Source organism: Camelus ferus, chromosome 11 (genome assembly GCF_009834535.1).
Source record: "Camelus ferus isolate YT-003-E chromosome 11, BCGSAC_Cfer_1.0, whole genome shotgun sequence".
Taxonomy (NCBI): Eukaryota; Metazoa; Chordata; class Mammalia; order Artiodactyla; family Camelidae; genus Camelus; species Camelus ferus.
Genome location: NC_045706.1, coordinates 75,155,709 through 75,173,044, shown reverse-complemented (window position 1 = coordinate 75,173,044; position 17,336 = coordinate 75,155,709). Strand labels below are relative to the sequence as shown.

The 17,336-nt window shown below is 51.0% G+C and overlaps 1 protein-coding gene across 1 annotated transcript in view; it reads right to left on the bottom strand.

The window, feature by feature from the left end:
* RYR2 (ryanodine receptor 2) overlaps nucleotides 1–17,336 on the bottom strand; it is a 543,213-nt gene that overhangs the window by 19,098 nt on the left and 506,779 nt on the right. The window contains exons 90-99 of the mRNA XM_032491926.1: nucleotides 15,678–15,759; nucleotides 12,477–13,774; nucleotides 11,624–11,691; nucleotides 9,997–10,144; nucleotides 9,170–9,256; nucleotides 8,378–8,596; nucleotides 6,856–6,986; nucleotides 5,523–5,565; nucleotides 2,853–2,986; nucleotides 2,344–2,404 (exon numbers count right to left, since the gene is read on the bottom strand). Coding sequence (XP_032347817.1) covers nucleotides 2,344–2,404; nucleotides 2,853–2,986; nucleotides 5,523–5,565; nucleotides 6,856–6,986; nucleotides 8,378–8,596; nucleotides 9,170–9,256; nucleotides 9,997–10,144; nucleotides 11,624–11,691; nucleotides 12,477–13,774; nucleotides 15,678–15,759 — 2,271 coding nt within the window. The remainder of the gene's footprint in view (nucleotides 1–2,343; nucleotides 2,405–2,852; nucleotides 2,987–5,522; nucleotides 5,566–6,855; nucleotides 6,987–8,377; nucleotides 8,597–9,169; nucleotides 9,257–9,996; nucleotides 10,145–11,623; nucleotides 11,692–12,476; nucleotides 13,775–15,677; nucleotides 15,760–17,336) is intronic.

The window sequence follows — 17,336 nt, the reverse complement described above, 5'->3', positions numbered from 1 at the left end:
GAGACGGAGTGGGAAACAGAAACCAGCGTGTAAAATCAGACACTGAGGTGGGACGGTGCAAGGCACCCTCAGGAAGGGCGGTTCGGTGTGATGGTGAGTTTCTGATTTGGGGGTTGAGGCTGGAAGGCACGGCAGGGCTGGAGGGCTCTGAGAGCAGGGCAGGAGTGTGGGTACACCCCGCAGGCTCGTGGGGGCCACTGGAGCACCCGGAGCAGAACAACAGTGCAGAAAAAGGCGCATCCTGTGAACACTTCTTGAGCACCTACCAGGCGCTGCTCACTGTCCCAAATACTCACACACAGCCTCTCACTGTCGTCTCGTAAGACCCTGACAAACAGGCCATGTTGGCCCCAGTTTAGCAATGGGGACAGTGAGCTTACTCCCTCAGGTTAAGCCACCTTCGAAAAGAAGTGACAATGGCGCAGCCATGAAACGAGGGGATGGCTGGACACGCACACAGGCCAGCTGATCAGAGCAGCGACCAGCTGCAAAACTGGTAAAGGTGGAAAGGAGAACCATATAAAAGACAGAAACGGGTGGAGGGAGGCACAGCATTAAACGCACTGATTGGAAGAAGGAAAAGGGGGAGGAGTCAGGTTAATGACTTGAGCTTGGGAGCCGGAAAAACTGGAAATACGAACAGAAAGGGAGCGCTGGGGACAGGGGCCTGGGCCTGGTGGGGAGGGGCGGGGACGTGCAAGGTGGCGAGGCTGCCGTGGGGCCTTCGGCCTGAGACCAGGCTGCTGAGCAGCGCACAGGCTGAGGGGACAGGAGCAGTCTGTGGGCAGACGATGAGTAGGGAGATGCCAGGACGCGTGTGTGGACTGTCCACAGGCCTACAGAGCACGACAGAGCAAATCAAAACGACAGGCTTCCCAGCTAAGCCTGAACATCAGAAAAGGATAAGCTGCACGTCTGTGCCGTGTGATGCTCGGGATGTGCTTACGCTGGAAGCTGCACAGGTAGATGCACTTCACAATCTGAAACGCAGACTTCACTGGGCGTCCCTGTTTCACCTGGTAACCCTGGCGCGTCGCAGAGACACTGCGCGCCGTGAGGCGACCGGCCCTGCACCTGCAGTCTAACAGTCCACACGGGTGGAGTCGGAGAAGCGCCTTCAGACTCCCTCCAGGATCCGTCCACGCCCCGTTCCCCGGAGAACGGAGAAGAGAACCACACAGCAGGAGGAGCATCGCGGGTTGCCCCTGGGCGGGAGGGGGGCCTGCAAGTGCGGAGTAGGAGGGCTGGCTCTGCAGGCAGAAGCCCGACGGGGCTGTTCGGGTGGGAAACGCCTGGCGTGGAGTCAGAGAGCCTCCTTTGTATTCAGGGGACTTGCTCCCATTGTCAGGTGAGCAGCGGCCCCGCAAGACACCTTCCTAACAGTTGACTGTCCTAAAAACAACACCTACAAGGCCTGAGTTTGAGCTCTCTGGAGGGGTCTCAGAGATGCCCGAGTTCCGGGCCCACAGCAGGTGAGGACAGAGGCGGGGGAGTCTGGGAGGGTGTCGCAGGTCTTGAGGAGAACGGGCTGAGGTGCACCACACAAGCCAGTGCCAAAATCAGCCTGAGCTTCTGAGACGAAGCGAGATGCGCGGGGGAGGAAGCTCAGCAGCAGGGCCGGCAGACGGCTCGGGGGTGCTCTGCGCCCCTTCTGCAGCAGCGAGGGGCGGGATGGGGTCCGGCAGCAAACAAGCGTAGCCCACCTATGCAGCCCCGTTTCCGGATCCTCCCTAGCATGTCCCCTCGCCGGCAGGTGAGAGCACACAACAACGGATAATTATTTACATTGAGAACTCTAAGAACCAGAAGTGCTATGGAGCAATGTGATTCTCTGCCTTGACAGCTGGTGGCTTTTAGTAACGGGCGATTTTTTCCTTACAGTTGGATATATGCTGGGGTCCCATGCTTAATTCACAGGGTCTTAGGCTCTTTGATAGAAAAGGGATCCGTGAAGTAAAAGAACACAACAATTTAATGACTTAATTTGGCGGAAACACACTGATTGCAATTACTGTTAAAGAAAAAATCTTTTAAAAATTTAGAACTTTCTTTTAAACATCTATAAAAATTTGAAAAATGTCATTGCTTAGCTAAAGCCTAAATGGAAATACAGATGGATTTGATTCTCAGTTTTGCTTTCCTGTATAAATATATTTTCATTTTAACCTTCCAGCAATTGAAAGCAGCACAATGAGAGATGGCGGATGAGTCACACATTTCTGTGAGTCCTTCTCAGATACGGTCAGTATTAAACTAACTGATACTTGGACACCTTCCTTCAGCAGCAGCCCTCCCACCTGCAGACGCCCGACCACTCGCCTCGCCAGCGTGTGCGTTACTTACGTTGTCAGTGAAAACGACTCCCAGCTTCCACATCTGATACTTCACATCGATGGAGCTCAGTCTGGAAAGAGAAAAGGAGAAGCTGTAGCTGTGCGCGTGAAGCCGGGACTCACTTTGTACGTAACAATTATTCCCGGTAACAGCCCTTTTCAAACAGGAAACATTCAAATAACATAGTCAAATATTGAGCTTTTGCATCTTTTATTTTAACTTAAGTGGTATCTAGGGATAAAAAGGTAAATCAAATTCAGAACATAAGTCTTTCTCTTTTCCTGCTTTGTATAAATAATGAAAAAGGCACCTTCAAAATCAATAGATTAAATCCAATGATTCCATAGCTCGAAACACCCAGGAGTGCAAAGCTGACTTCCCATGCGTCCTGCTCCCCTGCCCCCTCACCTCTTCCTCGGACACGGGAGGAGGGAGGCCAACGCACCAGCGAGCTCAGCGCGCGCCCACTTTCCCTCCTTTGCCCCCAGACCTGCCAGACGGGCGGCGGGAACACTCACACGGCCGACAGGGAGCTGTCTTTCTTCGGCTTCTTCTTTTCCCGGGCGTCGCTGAAGTCCAGGGCGGCTTTGTCCATGCCAAGCAGCTCGCTGATTCTGTCTCGGCCATAGAATTCCCCGTATTTATCCATAACCTGGGGCAAGAAGAGAAGCCCTGTGCTGGCCTTCACCATGACATAACCCCTCTACGTATGTACATTTGCACATCTGATTATTTTATACTTTCAAGTCTTACTTTCAAGTTCACTTAAAAATCTAGCTTACGGCTCATTTTCCGTGATCACTTAAGGTCTAAGAGAACTTATGGTGTCTTAAATAAAACCTAGCAGAAGAACAAGATTTCTTATTCCAGAGAGGAAGGCCTGCAAAAAGAGGGGAGGGCCTGAAATAAATGGGTACAGAGGTGGGAGAGAATGTAGTGAAAGAAATTTCTACCAAATTCATCCTTTGTGCCAGGAATTATGCTAAGAAGTCTGACTTGCTTTCTCTCCCGTGGCCATCACAAAATGTAAGCCTCCTGTTGCTAGCATCCTATTCTGTAGATAAAGAAACCGTGACTTAGAGAATGTAACATGCCCAAGGCTGCTAAGCTTGGCAAGAGGTGGGGTGAGGTTGCATCCAGGCAAGGCTGAGTCCCAGCAAAGATCTGCAGAGGCCGCTGGGCTAGCCAGGACAGGCTGGCATCCCCTCCGTGGTCTCCACGGCAACCACTCGACTACCCCCTCCCCCAGCATCCGACCCCAGCCCTTCTTCAACAGCACCGGGACCTGGAACCTCACCACCCACGTGTCCTCAGTTTGATTCTCATCTGGTATGGATTCCCTGCCCACCAACGGGATCACTTCTTAGCAACCCCTCTCTGCTGTCACATTTCCCTGGCCTCACCCAGGAGTCAGGTTTTTAGATCAGTGTATAGACGTGGGCTCAGGCACGTCCAGCTCTGTGATACAGCCACTCTCAGCCCAAAGTTTACGTGGGAGTCCCGCTCAGCAGCGCAATGGAGGCAACAGAAGAGGTAATGAACAAAACATGGGAGGAGAGAGAACTGGCAGAAAAAGAGGAAAAGAAGGATAAGAAAGCACGGACCAGGAACACGGGAGAAGCAAAGGAAATGAGAACCGGGGAAGAAGGAGGGCGGTTGTTGCAGTCAAAGATCAGAGTGAACGAAGGAAAAAGAAAGAGAAAGAAAAGGACGAGCAGGTACAAAAATGAGCCTCTTCTGAACGCATCCAACCAGGTCAAGTAATGGAAACAGAAGGTGGGAGCTGGGGAGCCCACGCGCGTGCGCTGTTTAGGTTAATTAGAGCCGTCGGTTCGCTCTGTTCCCGCAGCACTGACGATGGGCTGGGCTGACCTGCAGGGCCCCGGGCTGCGTCCTCGCCCGGGGACAGAGCGGGCCCTGCAGCAGCAGCGCCAGGAATCGCCCCAGCTGCAACTACAACCTGTCTATTTAATTTGACTGCAAATGCGTAGTTTCCTTCAGAGAAACTCTCGCTTTAATAACTGAGAAGTTTCTTCTTTATTCTGTTAAATAATGAATAAGAATAAAGTGTTCAAATTATCTAGCTGAAATTACTTAAAAATTATTGTCAAAGCTCTTGCCTAGTTTGGAGGCGCTCAGATGCATTAGCACAACCCTGCTTCTCCATGGCCCCCAGGAGGCCACAAACTCGCACCAAATGAAAATCCACACACACTCCTTCCAACCAGGGAGTCTTGTTTTGTTTTGTTTTTTTAAGGTGCTTCACTTTAAATGATGTACTTGGTTTAAATTATTGGCAAACTCTCTACTTCCCCTCAGCTGCTGGGTGCTAACCAGCCCCCGAGGAGCACTGCACCAGTGGAATCCAGGGAAAAGGCCACTCCACGTGGGGCCGTCCGCTCCAGACACAGGCCCTGGAGCTGGAACGCACGGTGGTGGAGGCGGTGCGCTGAGTCATTTTGGCAACTGGAGGGTTCAAGGAATAAGCAGGAGCTACAAAATGATTACTGTATTTTACAATGTACAAGTACTGGTAATACTTCTTATGTTTTTCCAAAGCGTGATCTGCATTCATTCCTGTGTGGCAGGAGGAGCAGAGATGGTCCCTGACCCTCAACACCGGAGCTCTGGCAGGTGCTGCCCCCGCAGCTGAACCCTTAACCTGCGTGCTCTCTGGGACCCTGTGATGCGGTGTGCACCAGAAGACCAAAACTGCACAAAAATAAAAAGGTCTTTAAAGCTTATATAAAGTAAATGAAGCCCAGTCCTTCGTCGTTATGCCACAGCTCCTCCTCTTTCCTGTGAAGGAGGAGCCCTGCCCTGGCGACTTAGCTGTCTCATCGGAAAAGAGCCTCCAGTCAATTTCAGGCACCCAAACGATCTCAGGGGAAATTCTGCCCAGCGCGTGCTCACGCACAGACTGAGCACTGTCCATTCACCGAGGCAGAGGACAGGTGAAGGAAGCCAGGGCCTATGGATTCTTTAGCTGCAGAGTCTGATTTCTCATGAAATTTTTGAAATTCACATTCAATCCTATTGCTGTTTTGAAATGACAGTAACAGAAAGATGAACCACACTGCAACATCTCATTCTACGTACGAGCTGCATCAAATCCAAATCTGAATTGCACTTAAAGGAAAAACAAAAACCAAAAAAACGGAAAACGTATGCCCGCTAAGAAGAATTACCTTTCTTTTAACAAATTTGTCCCAGTAGTTATTGGGAAATGACCTAAAAGATATAAAAGCAAGTAAGTAAAATAGTATTATTTTAAAAATGATAAATAATGACATTGTTTGGAATAAACAAAATACTTAGAATAATACATACATACATATATTCTTCCATTCACAAAAATGACAATGAATTTGTTTCCCTTCTTATCCCATAATTTTTCTATCCTGAGTATATTAAATATTATTTTAAATGTTAATATATACATATAAACACAAAAAAGACTATGGGCTACTATTTTAATGGTGAAGACCATGAGTACATTTATTAATAAGCAAATTTGTATTTTTATTTACTTACAATGTGTTGATATATACATTTCCTTGTCAATTGTCTTTAAAAATTAAAATATCTCAAAATCTGTCATTGTTTCTCCTATGAAGTAACAAAATCTCATTCCCACCAGCCATCCTCAAGGAAACTGAGCATAACATACTGTAACACGACTGGAATCTTCACCGATACAGAGCTGACTTAAAAGGATAGACCTGATTTGATTTGGCGTAAGCAGCTGGAGTTGCTAAGCAGAACACTGAGCATTTAGGGTAAACATTTATAATGCACAAATAAATCATCCCCACTAGAAAACCCAACCTATCAGAAACCATACTTTTTGTGAATAAGCAGAACTGCTCACAGTGAAAAGAAGCTATTTCACCCCTGAGTAGTACAAACTGCTGAAAAACACTGTATCACTGAGACCTCTCATGCTGGGAAATGAGATGGATTTGTACCTGAACCAGCAGCTAGGAGTCTGGATCCTGATCTCACAGGCTGAATATTTAGTGTGCAGAAAAGGTGTTTGTCTCCCTGTCTTGTATTTCACACGTCCTAATGCTTAGCTAGTTAAATGTTTAGCTGCTGGATGATATCAACTGAAATCTTCCAACTTTGATTAAAAGTGTGAAATTCAATAGTTTTGCCTTTAATGCTACAACTCTTTCCTTAATGAATGATTTTGCTTCTGGATGAGATAAGCCTGCACGGGAGGCCAGGCACCTCCAGCTGCACACCCCCCTGAGCACAGAGTAATGGATGCTAAATTCCATCAGTGCTGTGGAAATGGACTCACGGCCATTTCTGATGAAGGGATTCGGAACACAGAGGGCAAAAACCGATGGCATCCATGAAGAGGCTGCTGGAGCTGAGTCTACTGGTTTTCCTGGTTGAATATGTAACTCTTACGCACCTCTGCTAAACTTCTGACAAATCTGTAGGAACTCGGGCAAAGTTTTTTACGTCTTGAAATTTTTGAGCATGAAATGTCTCATGTAAGTCTTTACTCACTGTGTGTTGATTACGAGTCTATCCCACTGGCCTTTAATATCATCTTCCGAAGGCTGTTCTGTAATATAAAGCCCATCGAATTCCAATTTTCGAGCTACTTCCTTTTCTCGCTTAAAAATAACCAGTGGGACCTACATTTAAAAAGTAAACATGTGAAAATTAGTTTAGATTTACTAGCATCTCCTGTGGTCACTATCTTTACAAAACAGCTTTCAGAAAGAAATATTTCCCATGTTACTTCCAGGAAGGTAAAAATTGAGTGGAAATGAATTGGCAATATTTAGACAGAAGGAGGCATCTTGAGGTTTTGGGAAAAACAGAAGATGGAATGGATATTATGTATATGCATATATTTATAAACACAGAGGGTCACAGACAATTGTGCTAATGAAATCAATTTAAATGTTGAAGAGAAAAAGATTAGACAAAATTGTGTTTTTTGCATATTACATATACATATATAAATGGATGCAATGAAACAGAGCAATGTTACTAATGTTCCAAAATGCATGCTTCTAAAAAATGTAGAGTTTTATTTCAGAAATCTCTTTAATAATTCCATGCTTGCAAGCGTGCCCACTTGCTATTCTGAAATAAATTTTAATTTCAACATCAGCAAAAATCTTTGTCAATTTGTCAAAATGTGTCCAGAATTTTATTCTCTCCTCATATGGACAGACTTTACACAAGGCACAGATACAAAAGAGATGCAGACACTTGGAAAATATCCAAGAATGTCCTCCCCAAACAGCAAGGGAGGAAGAGGGGCAGCAGGGAGCTTCTGGGGAAAACTCTGCATTCTGGTCGTTTACCCTGGGTCTGGTTCTTCAAGGCCTCTAGAATCTTCACAGTCAGAAGCTGGGGACAGTGCAATAAAGACACTCCAGCAGAAAGGTGTCGTGCCAGGAAAAAAAAGGTCTGTGAAGGTCACGGGCAGTCCTGGGCACTCAGAAAGCCAGTCTCAAGTTCCGGGCCAGCCACCCTGTTCCCTTGGTGGGGCACTGTCCTCTGGGGAACGTGGGACAAACTGTGAAGCATTTCTGCCAAGGTCCCCAGTAGCAGAGCCATCTAAACGACGTGAGGGTTCAGCGTGACGTCCCCCAGAGTGCTGCTAGTGACACAGTGGGCGGATCACCACTGTGGGGTCACGTTATACGTGAGAGTGGCCATAGGTGAGTAACGACCAGTCTGGGAGGGGAAACTGCAAGAAGACAGCCACATCCTCGCCAGGGCAGCCACAGCCTGGCCTGGTTAACACGGAGCTTTAAGGCCAGGCTCCAACGCCCCAGAGCTTGGGACCTCCCTGAAGGGGCCTCTCCACTTCGGGAGGGAGGCCGGTGACGTGCCCCATGGGGTCTGCACCAGCCCCATGTCCCCTCTTCTCTGTGGGGACTGCTCCCTGGCCCGCAGGCATGGTTCCTGGGACGTTCCCTCACAAACCACGTGCGTGCACCTCCTGTGTCCGCGGCCGCCTCCCCAGGCCCGCGCCCACCGGGCACACGGCCGGCCCTCCCTTGCGCACCTTCAGGCAGTAGTACCCGATGATGCAGAAGAAGGCGATGACCGTGTGCAGCACGGCCAGGATGCGCAGCGTGGGCTCCATGTAGCCGCTGCTCTCCTCCAGCACGTAGTGCACGGCGATGACTCGCGGCGAGCCGCCGTCCAGGCTGCCGCCTCGGGTATTTTCGCCTGAGCTGCGAGGGGGCGGCTCCCTTCCTTCAACCACAGAAGAAGTGGAGACCTGATTCCAACCATTGAAAGGACAGTCAGTTCCTTCCTCTAAGACGCGCAGGTGAACAAGAAACAAGGGAACCCAGCCCTGTCAGCCAGGAGCTGGAGGTGCAGCCTCTGCACAGTGGAAGGACTAAAAGCCAAGGCTAAGAAGACAGCTTTTCAGGAACCAATGGCAAATCCCTCTCATCTAACCAGTTATGAGGATTCCAACGCGTGCAGGAAGAAATCGGATGGCTAAGCTGCCTTCTCAACGATCAAAAGAACTTCATACAGTACAGGCATGCCACACCCAGCTGTGGGGACAAGGGAGAAACTCAGCCAAATGGGGCTGTGAGCACCGTGGGCGAGCCCTTTGCCGAACTGAACATTCTCCAGCGGGGGCGTTTCTCAGGGCGAGGGGGCAAATCAAGCCTTTCTGTGCCAGAGAGTGACATGCCTGAGATTCAGGGTTTCTCTTGCATCAGAATATATTTTAGAATAGGTTTCGAGGTGCTCACTAGGGGATCTGTGAAATCTCTACATTCAATTCAGTCTATCTGTCGTTCACAAAACGGTTGTTGGAAGACGAAGACGTACGTACCTTGTAAAAGAGCAAGATGAAATTGATCGCAAACGCGACAAACAAGGCTAACATCCTCATGTTGTAAAAGTTGCGAGCGAAATAGTTCTGAAGGTAAAAAAAGAATTAAGAGGTCATTGAATCAAGAGACTTGAAATCCACAACTTAAATAAAGCATTCCTTCATTTACCCAAAACTATTTCTTGAGTGCCTACTATGTATCAAAAGTCCCGTTCCTGGAGCTGGAGACATAACCGTGAATAAGAAAATGCAAACCCCACGGAGAAGCACACTCACACGCACAGATGAGAAGCAATTTCAGAAGAACGTAATCACTCTTGTAGCATCGCTTTCCCGTCTGGCAGGGGGGCTGAACAACAGAACCTTTCTCATGAGTTTGCTCTGAGGATAAGTTACTACTGGGCAAGTCAGTCTCTCATCTTATTACAGCTGCAATTATCACTTTATTCTAGAGGGGACGGCAGGCTGCTGCAGGCTTGATGCACTCTGACTGTGATTTGGAAAGAACATTCCAGCTGCTGTGTATAAAACAGATTGGAGGCCCGCACGAAAGGAAGGGGACCAGTTAGGAAGCTACTGCAGGAAGAGACGGTGCGGCCTCAGGCACAGGGAAGGCGTGTCGAGGTTCTGGGTTGGACAGCGGGGAGCCGGGACCAAGGCATCCAGGGTAACACATCCACACTAAGACAGGCAAGTATCGCCCCCCCAAGGCCTGACCTGGCTCCCTGGTTGCTCCCCACCACCTCCCGGTCAGTGAGTATTTGCGGTGCCTGAACGAGCCTGGCCTACGACACGCCAGTAACGAAGCTCATTCTAAAACATCTTACGAGCAGCTTCTGCTGAGAGGCTATGATCTTCTTCCAGAAAGCCGACTCGGGAGCCTCGGGCTCCCCGTATCTGTGTGTGTGCGGCTGCCTCGGCCTCTGCTTGCCCTTGTCTTCTTTGGCTTTGTCTTCTTTTTCTCCGTCTTCTCCCCTGCGAACACAAGTGAACGAAATAGAAGGCATCCTGAAACTGAAGAACCGAACAGGTTTCGTGCCAAAATATACAAACAAATATTCAGATCATACAGTCTTAGCAACTGGTATCTCTTTCAATGAACAAGAATGGTCAGACTTGCAGAATTAGAGGCAGGACTTCTCGCTTATCATAGCCTCCTACAGATGGATAATTCTGCGAAGTTCAAATCTACAGGGCATTTCACAGGCTCGAAGTATCTTTGTATCTAAACACACCGTATTTCCTTCCAATCGGGCAATAAAATAACTGAAAAGAGAGTAACAACGGAGACTGTCTTTGGGCTGTGACTTTTCAACACACCTCATTTTTAAAGTATAATTTTAATGCTCTAAGTCATGAACACAGTGTTCTTTAACACTGACTAGTTCTTCGGACTTACAGTCAGAGGCGTGTGCTTCTGGCCGTTCACGCGTGTAAAGAACGTCAGTACCTTAAATCTGCAGACAGTAACGGGATCAGAAGCACTGAAGTTTGACACCTGAACCCCTCTAGGTGCAAAATACCAAGTCTTCACGGAGTGCTTCCGTGCACTCACTGCGCTGAACCCACAGGTCTATCTAACTCCATTTTTAACCTTGAAGACTTGCCGCTGAAATGACTGTTGTGCCATTATACACGGTCCGCATCTCACGGTAACAGTCATTTATGTGGCCGTGTTTACAAATGACCCGACAGTGCAGTATCTGTGACAACGAGTAGGGCTGACTGTAAGGGACAGGCGGTGAGGACAGGCCAGAGAAGAGGGTGACTGGAGGAGGGACGCAGAGGGCTGTGGAGAACAGGGGCCCTAAGGCACATAAAACCCTGATCTCCCCAACTGCTGAAAATGTGCATATAAAACTACGTACACCTGGGGGGAGGTGCAGGTTTCATTTGCTAACAGAAAGCCGTTGTGCTGAGGAAAGGACACGTTTTCACTCCTTCCCACCCAGCTCTCTACTTCTCACTGCTGCGTTTGCAACTGAGCTCCTAGGCCCAGGAGTAAGGTAAGTGGAGACCCCTGGGCCTCACACCAGATCTGCGGACTCAGGATCTTAGGTGGGGCCCAGGGGTCTGCGTCCTTAATAAACTCCAGGCAGCTTTTATGCAGGTGGCCCTGGGGCTGCACTCTGTGGAACACCACTCCCCAGAGGCTCCAGGCAAGGCATCGGGAACGTCTGTCCCCTCCCTTCACGAGAGGCTCGATTCTACGCAAAGGACTACAGCAGTCCGTCATCTTGTCGACAGCATCACTCAGAGCCACTGGAGGCTCTTCTGCTGAGAGAGGAACTCTCAGAACCAGAAAGGGCAGGGGTCGGAGGCCACCCCACCCACGGGCTGGTCCTCCGCCAGCCCCTCCACCCAGACGACAGGTGTCCTCCTGAGCAGGAGGGTCTCCCCGGCGTCCCCTGGAGACAGTGCGGCACGGAGGAAGGGCGCAGACACCACACGTACTCGGCTTTCTCGGGTTCTGATTTGCTCTCTTCTTTTTCTTCCTTCTCCTCTTCTTTGGGCACCTGTTCCTTGGATGAGCCCAAGGGGAAAAGAGAAGCAGGATTACACGTCACCTTTGCAGGAGTTCAGGGCACCCTGTGACCACGTGCCATAAATGGCACCCTCCTGTCTGCTCTGAGATGGAAGTGCAGGGCGGGCTCCTTGCTCCCCGGTCCACACCTTCCCCTCCCGCACCCACCGGACCTCCCCACACTCACCTGCCAGGCCGGCAGGAGGGTCCGACTTTCTGAGCTCCTTCCACTGTCCTTATTTCAGAACCACCTTCCTTCCTTCACCTACTCAAATCTCAAACCTCACCCTCCAACACCAACTTCAGCCCACTTAAGTCTCATCTCACTATCCCGAACCACAATGATGTTTCCTTTTTCTCAGCACAAGGGACCCCAACTGTCTGCTGCTTCCTTAACTCACAGGAATCTTCTTGTTTTTCATGAGTGTTGGTTCTATCTTTCTAATAAACTCCTTAAGGCAACTTGAAAGCAGCGACCACATCTTATGTTTCTCTGAATTCCCTATGGCAATCAGCGGGGTCGGTCACATGGCAAACACCCATAAAATACTGGTGGGCAGGATGGCTGTTCAGTCGCCTGGTGTCGCCGGGGTGGGGACTTGAGCTTACCTCTGCACGGTTCAACTCAATCACTCACAGAACCGTCACAGAAGCCTGGCTCTGCCTACCCAGGTCAAGTCGCACACTGACTGCCACTCTGGCACAAGCCAGACTAGCTGCTGTCAAGGTCACTTACAGGGCTGCCTGATGCCCAGAGGCCTGCTGGGGTTGGAGAGACGTTACCTGGAACTTCTCCTGCACCTCGGGGATGGGGACCGGGCTGCTCATGAGGTCGCTCAGGCCGGCGTTGGGATTATGCGGGATGAGCTTGTACTGTCCTCCTTCTCGCTTCAGGTCCAAGCCGAAGATGTCGGAGAGCAGGTCGCTCTCCTCCGTCAGTTCCTTCAGGTCTGTGAGGTCCTCGGAGGGCAGGGCAGCTTCCGTGGCCTTCCTCTCTGCATCCTCCCCGTCCCCCCTGACCTCGTCCTGCGTGGGGTCCGGCATGTTGGCCAAGAGCTCGGCCACTCGGATCTTCTTGGCACCTTCCACCAAGCTGCCCCCCAGCAGGAGGCTGCAGAGGATGCGGGAGAAGCCCCTGAACACGCTGGCCACGAAGTGCAGGAGGCTCAGGAAGACGGCCCAGTAGGATGTGAAGACGGCCGTGACCATGTCCTTGACCGTCATCTTCTTCACGCGCTTCACCTGCTTCCTCAGGCTCTTGAGGCTGAGCATCCGCATGAGGGCCAGGACGTTGTAGCGCAGGGCGAGCAGGGCCGCGCGCACCGTCCCCACGGAGAAGAAGCCCATCCTCGGGCCCGGCTCCTCCGGCCGCTCCTTCTCGCTCTCCTCCTTGCTCGCCGACCTCTCGTTCAGGTCCGACTCTGAGATCTGAGCCGCCAGCTGCATCTCGAAGATGGTGTCCTCACAGAAGTTCACGAACAGCTCCATCTTCTCCTTCTCACCCCCCTCGTTGACCACGTCGAATATGAACTGCCTCTTGGACTCCTTGACCTGTGGCTTCTCCCACTGGGTCCGGCTGGACTCGCTGATCTCAAAGTAGACCCTCTCGATGCGCTTGGCGCTGCCCATGACCTCGATGCGGCCCAGGAAGGGCTGGAAGTAGCTGAGCACGCTCTCGGCCAGCTCCAGGAAGGTCTGCAGCCGGCTGTCGTTGGGCATGTGCTCAGACAGGTTTGTCAGCAGCACCGCCACGTTGAAGCCGATGTCCTTGGCGGGCTCGTGGAACCGCTTGACGAACTCCTCGTAGTCCAGGGTTTCGTTCTCGTCCGTCTCGGCGCAGGACAGGAGGAACTCGGTCTCGGACGGCGTGTAGTGCTTGTGGCTCTCCATCGCCTTGTGGAAGTCTCTCTTGGAGATGACGCCCTTGCCGTCGGGGTCATACTCTTTGAAGGCGTCGGAAGACGTCAAGTCCTTCAGTTTCAGGAACATGTCGAAAAATTTGAGAATCATCTCCACGTTGTTGGAAGACTCCACGAGCATGTCCACCATCTGTTTGCCGATGGTGCCGTTCACAACATTACCTGGCGGTAAAGAAGCACGCTGGGTCAGCGGGGAGGGCACAGCTCAGCGGTGGAGCACGAGCCCACACGCACGAGGTCTGGGTTCAGCCCCCAGGCCCTCCATTAAATAAATAAATAAACCTAGGTACCCACCCCAAATAAATAATTAAAAAAAAAAGAATTGCATTGGTTCAAAATGAACATTCCTGAGAAAGCCAGTGTCTATGGAGAACGATAACAAAAAACAACGCAAATCTCAGACAACGTCTGCATCAAAGACATCTCCTTGTTTACCTTCCAGCGTACGAAGGAAAAGACTGGATAATTCTCTGTAAACTCTGCTTTGTGTGATTACATGAACACATGCAAAAGCGTATCTGCAAAGTAATTAGACTAACACACGTAAACAGTGCGTAAAGAAAAGCTGACTTTTCTCCCCCTCAGCTTGATCAAAGCAGCAACGTGTTTTAGAATTAAAAAAAAAAACGGAGCAAACGCTTCTATCCTGAAGCCAGAAACTGAAATCCAGTCTCACGTTAATAACAGAATGAGTGTCTGCACAGCCCTTTAGGGTTGAAACATCGCTCCTGCCGACATCACCTGACTTGATGTTCACGGCTGTGAGGCAGGTGTGCATATTAACTCTGGTTTCACTACTGGGGAAACCAAGGTTTAGCGCGGCGAGACGCGCCGCTGAGACGCGGCTTTGGAGGGGCAGTGCCAGGGCCTGCACCAGGTCCGCTGAGAGCAAGGTGTATGCTCTCCCTGATTTGAAGTGTAAAACGCCCCCCGCGTTTCTTTATGGCCCAGAACCTTTGCAGGGAGCAAAGGGCAGGTGACTGCCACGCTGGAGAGAGCCAGCTGCTCTCCAGCACTTCTGCTCCTTGAACAGAGCGGGGTACGGAGCACGGAGGTGGACGACAGGAGAAAAGACACCTGGGGAGGGGTGTGCTGGCCGCGTCTGGGAGGCAGGAGGCCCCAGGCTGAGCGCAGGCCCGGAGCCCTGCTGCTGGGCGTGAATCCCGGCCCCCCGCCGCCAGCTCAGCAACCGGGAGGTTCCCTAGCCCCCCACACTGCTTCCTCCTTCGCAGAACAGTGACAGTGACAGTCAAACTCGTAAACCTGGTACTAGGATGACACAAGCACTCAAACAGGCAGCCGCACGTTAAACGAGGGTAATTCCCAGCTGTCGGCCCCACGGCTGCTCAGTTACGTTGGTTGTGCTAATGTTATTTGACTAACATCTGCACTGAGGTCATGGGAAAAGGATCTCGCGCTCGGGGGCACAGAGTGGCCGCCCACTAAGGGTTTTAAGCTAAGGCTGCCTTTTTGAAGCCCCAGCACAAGCGTGATGACTGCCTTAATTAGTCAAAGTGCGGTCACGCAACTCAGGGCAGACTGAGAAACAGGGAAGGGAAGGCAGGAGCAAGGAAGAGAGGCTGCAAAGAGAAAGGGGGAGAATAGGAACGGAGAGGGGCGTGGGGTGGGGGGCCGGGCTGCCACCGGGGCCGCCCTGGGGGCTGGGGCGCTGTCCGCAGCCCCTCCTCCAGCGGGGCTGTCACGGCGCAGTCAGCTCAGAGCCTCGGCGGACTCGGTCGGCGTGTGTCCCAGCGTCTGTCACCCCACCGACCACAAACTACCAACCTACTAACTCTGCAGAGCACGCTCTTTGGAGGGGTATCCCTGGGACGTGAAAATAACCACTGTGAATAAAACATTACTGGCTTCACCCCACAGAAGTGTCAGCCGGGATCAGCAGGATTTCTCTTCTTTAAAAGCTAGCTCGAGAAAAGAGTCATCAAGCCAGCAGCAGATGCAGGTGCCTGCCCCACCCCCGTGGTGATGTCTGTCCTCCGCAGCAGGCTGACTCCGAAAGCAAGCGCGTGCTAGAAGATGCGGGCAACTGGAAAACACAAGCCGGTACCTTCCAGCATGGACAGCAGCATGACCACCATGTCCTTCTGGAGGTCCATCAGCTCTTTCAGGAGCTCGATCTGGCTGGAGTCCTGGGAGGATGAACACACTGCACGTGAGACAGCACGCGGGGGCCCTGCGGCAGGAGCGCCTGCGGGTCCCCACCGTCCAGCACTGCCCCGCCCCCGGTGGGCCCTTCGCAGCGGTACCGAGCTGAGGAGAGCCGAGCACAAGCGTGGCGCACTTCAGGACTAAAGAGTATTTATTATTGATGCCAACTCGTGTTTATTAAAGTATCTGTAAGGACAGGGAACACGTCTAACAGAGAACTGCCGTGGGGTGGAAGCTCTGGGCCAGGCAGGCCAGGCTCAGCCTGCTTCTGCACGCGGGCCCCCTTCCTTTCACTCAAGAAGACTGGACTGGTCTTTCCTTCCTTCTGACTTACTACACAAAGACGTTACATATTTTGTAAAGACTAAATTATTCTGGAAAAAAACAGGCATAACAGGGAACATGAAATAAACTTATTCACAGAAATCTAACCAAAAACGGACACAAGTATCATCTGCATTAATAGTGCACACCACGTCTTACTTACCAATTTTATTAAGCCCTCAGATATTTCTTCGGTCAAAATTTTCTGGGGTTTTTTGGCTTTGTTTTTGATTTTTTTGAAATGCTTTGAAAAAACATTATTTTGCATAGAGATGCGTCTAAACATCACTGTGCTGAGACTCAGGGCGCGGAAGCCGGGGCTGTGCTCACAGCTGCATCGCCACCTTGTGAAGCATCGGATTTTCTTCTTCTTGTAAACTACACCTCATTCTCCTTTTAAAAAATTAGACAAGGTCTCATTTCGTTCATTTGGATGTTGCTACACAGGCAGCTGAACTTCAGCACTGCTGGAGGGACAGAACTGTTTCTTTCTACCTGGTTGTCGCTCTGACTAGGTCTGCGTGCTGTGAACACCTGCCAGGCAGCTCCAGTGTTACTAAAAGGAGGGCAGCGCGGCAGCAGAACTCTTGTGAGCGCCCACGTGTGGTTCATGTTGACAGGTCTTTACCTACTCGGTGACCTTGCTCCTTTACTTACTGAAACGTCATCAGCAAGCAGCTGAAAGCACCATGGTTATCTCCCTACTGGGTTGAAGTCACCAGTGACTAGAACCTGACGAAGATTCTCTCCTTGACCAAGCCAGCCAGGCTCCTCGGGCCCCCTTCCCGGCCAGGCTTCAATCTTGGTCTATAAAGCCTGGAACAAAACACAACCCCAGTTTCTCATGACCCCAGCACCCTGGGGTGCCTGCCTGAGGAAACTCAGGGCTGCCAGAAAAATCTGCCGTTCGTTTCAGCCAACCCCTGAGGACAGGGCCTGTCCCCCAGGCTCTGCGGGAAGGTAGGACCCTGACCTCAGCAACCCTGCCAGCTGGCAGACAGCCGGCCCAATCTCATTCACCATGACCAACCCTCTCTAACTCTTCCCTTCGCTGACTCAGGAGACTCAGGGAAGACAGGGAGCTGGCTCACGCTCCTGGCACACGGGAATAAAACCGTGGGGGCTGGACTGGGGTCTCGTGGCGCTAAATCTAGCATTCTCTCCTCCACCTGACACTGGCAGGTACCCCGGCCATGACCGGTAGGTCAGACCTCAGGACGAACCACCAAAACTC